Source organism: Primulina huaijiensis, unplaced genomic scaffold, assembly GCF_012295235.1.
Source record: "Primulina huaijiensis isolate GDHJ02 unplaced genomic scaffold, ASM1229523v2 scaffold207762, whole genome shotgun sequence".
In the NCBI taxonomy this organism is placed as follows: domain Eukaryota; kingdom Viridiplantae; phylum Streptophyta; class Magnoliopsida; order Lamiales; family Gesneriaceae; genus Primulina; species Primulina huaijiensis.
In genome coordinates, this window is record NW_027354992.1 from 103 (window position 1) to 3,326 (window position 3,224).

Sequence of the window (3,224 nt, forward strand, 5' to 3'; positions counted from 1 at the left end):
TTTAGGCCTATTTAATTTTAGCCCGAAGGAAATGCTTTCAAATTGAGTTTTGTTTGTCTTCGCTCTTTTTTTGTTTCATGGTTAGTTTGGTCTTTCTTTAAATTTTCAAACTGCAACTTTAGTGCAGCGGTGGATGATTATGTGTTCTCTAAGAGTGAAAAATACCCCTTTCCTTCTAAAACAACAGAACCTTATAAGAAAAAATCCATGCTAAAACTGGATCTATTGTTCCTCTCACTTTTAGTGTTTTGCTTTGTGATTATGGCATATAATTTGTCTCACAATCCTCTCTTTTAACACTCAATTGTGCTAAGGCTTCAAAATGCGACATGTTGATTCTCCTTGCATTTTTTGTTATCACATGTTGCAGGTGGGAATGTTGTCCTCCTGTATGCATCTAAATATCATGATATTCCTGCTGTCGTGAATGTCTCTGGTCGTTATGATCTCAAGAGAGGCCTTGAAGAACGGCTGGGTAAAAATTTTTTAGAAAGACTCAACAAGGAAGGATATATTGATATTAAAACGAGAACAGGTAATCATACACTTTTTTACGTGATGACTCCTGCTTGTTTTTTCCTAACTTGATGTTGAATATTGTGACCCTACACTCAAGCATCATTTGTGCTTTAGGAGATGTCACTCATAAAAATTTAGACATTTCATAATGACGTAAAATTTATGAGCCTTCATTTTTTTCTTGTAATATATTCAGTTCCAATTTCAATTACTTCAGAATTCCAAAACAACCAGAAAAAAAAGGAAAGAAGAAGAATTCCAAACCCTACTGTTTAAACCTGAAGGATAGCTTTCCTGAGTTCGATAGTTCTCTTTTGCACAATTCTAATAACCCGTTTGATGAGAGGCAACCGAAATCTGAAAAAAGGTAAAAAATGAATGCCTTTCATATGAGGGATTCGTTGTGGTGTCCACTTCTACTGTGTATTAGTAAACAGTAATTTATTTCTTTTGCAACATTTTACCAGTCAGAGAAGTATATTGTCATGGAGTAGGGGTGTTCACGGATTGGTTCGGTTTGGATAAAGATTCGAACCAAACCAATGAAACCATATTATATTAGTTTTACAAAATTTTAAACCAAACCAAATCATGGGGTTTTTATATCCATACCAAACTATATAATAAATTTCGTTTTGGTTTGGTATAGACTGGTTTGGAAGATTAATTTTAAGTTTTGAGCTTCATATTGAATTAATACATATGATATTGTAATTCAGAAGAAAAAAACAATTGATACTTGATAGAAGTTGAGATACAATTAATTAAAAATTGATTAGAAGTAAAATACAGTTAATTAAAATACTTATGCAGGTTTCAGAATTTTGCAACTTATAAAAAATCGTAATTTTTAGAGATGTGGATATGTTTATCTGGGTTAAAATATGCAATAAATAAATTATTAATGTATTAGATTGTTTCAAAGCTCATTGATAATATAATACAAATTAAAAACAAATAAAATATTTCCATATCCAAGAAAATAGCACTAAATTAACAAAATTTATTTATGTAATCGGTATGGATTAGTTTGTTACGGTTTATATTTATCTAATCTAAAACTTGAAATAAACAAAAAATTTCGGTTTGGTTGATTATAAAATCAATTCAAACTGTGATTGATTAAAAACCTATCCAAACCATACGGTTTGGTTGGGTTCGAGCGTTTGGTTCGGTTTCTGAACACTTCTATCAAGGAGTACTGAACTATCTCTGTTTGTTATGAGCACTGTACTTTATTTCTTTGCTTTTCCTCAATTTGAGATATGTACATCTGTAAGAGTTTCATTGAGAAATGAGAATGGCTTGATAATATTATTTGTAGCACACATGCGCTTTTGACTGAGAAAGTTACCTCACTCATTTCTTTTCGTAGGAGAAGTAGATTATCAAGTCACCAAGGAAAGTTTGATGGATCGATTAAATACAAACATGCATGAAGCATGTCTTTCGATTGACAAGGGATGCAGGTAATGATGATGCTGATTTTTTCTGATGATATGCTCGTTTTGGTCGTAGCACATTCCACTGGAAAATGTTAGCCACCTTTAGATTTTACCCATTATTACCTCTTTCTAAAATTTCTAATTCATCTGTCGCAATTTGTCACGTATTCTGGAATGAGTGAAAAAATTGTTTCCACAGTCAGGTCGTGAATGTTTTCATAAGACGAAAAAATTAACCTCTGGTTTGTCATCATGGGTTTGCATCTGCATAATTCAGTGAGATTCTGGTGATCACGTCAGACTACATTGTTGGCTTCCAAGTACTTGGCCTTAAATCTTGAAAATAATGCGCGGGAACTTGTCTTTGACTTTTCGAAATGCGTTTATAGGGTATTGACAGTTCATGGATCAGTTGATGAAATCATTCCAGTTGAAGATGCTCTGGAGTTCGCCAAGATCATACCGAACCACCAGTTGCAAATTGTAGAAGGGGCCAATCATGGATACACTTCACATCAAGATGAATTATCTTCGGCCGTTTTGCCTTTCATAAAGGAATGCATGCAGCAGGCTGAAGAAGTCTCCAAATAGGAGACTGAACATATTTACTTTGAAGTATGCAGTATTTTTACAAATTTATCTTCCGATAATGAGCTCGTGGTTCTTGAAAATTTGACAATTGGGCTCATCCGGAACACCTCTCCTCTCTTAAGATAGAAGATTGATAAAACTTGGTTGGTGTGATCAAACAGTATTGTTTATCAAGTCAAATGACAATAAGTGCCCATCCATTATTCTTCAACAATCTATCTTCTCTGATATGCAGCGAATGATAGAAGGTGGATATTTTCTTCAGTGTAATTTTTTTCTTATGTATCCACGGTATGTTCCAGATATCAAGAACTTAATAGACGAGAATGAAATATAACGTGTTCTGTCTGAAACATTATGCTGGGCGGAATTTATTTTGTACAATAATGTTGCTCTTTAGTGATGTGATGAGTGCTCAAAAATTCTTGTGGTTGCTTGCATCATTGCGTGTGATCTTCTTACCTTGTCTTGAGTCCATTCTGAGTGTTGCTCTTCTGGAAAAAGATCAACCTTTGCTTCAAACTCAAGTAGATCACTAATACCCATCACAGGAGATGAGCAGGATTTTCTGTTTCGTGTTTGAATTTCAGGGACTTGCTTCAAACTAGAACTTGCACTTCTGTCCAAAGATCATGGCACCATACATACCAATTAGGTAATCTTGGTTCG

The 3,224-nt window shown here is 34.0% G+C and overlaps 1 protein-coding gene across 1 annotated transcript; it reads left to right on the forward strand.

The window, feature by feature from the left end:
• Positions 1 to 336: 336 nt before the first annotated feature.
• Positions 337 to 2,958, forward strand: LOC140966711 (putative uncharacterized protein YDL057W; the record flags this gene model as incomplete). The annotated part of the gene is made up of 3 exons (XM_073426961.1): positions 337 to 535; positions 1,895 to 1,988; positions 2,354 to 2,958. Coding segments are annotated over 3 exons (495 nt in total), but the record flags the coding sequence as incomplete, so codon positions are not given.
• Between the last annotated feature and the right edge of the window lie 266 nt (positions 2,959 to 3,224).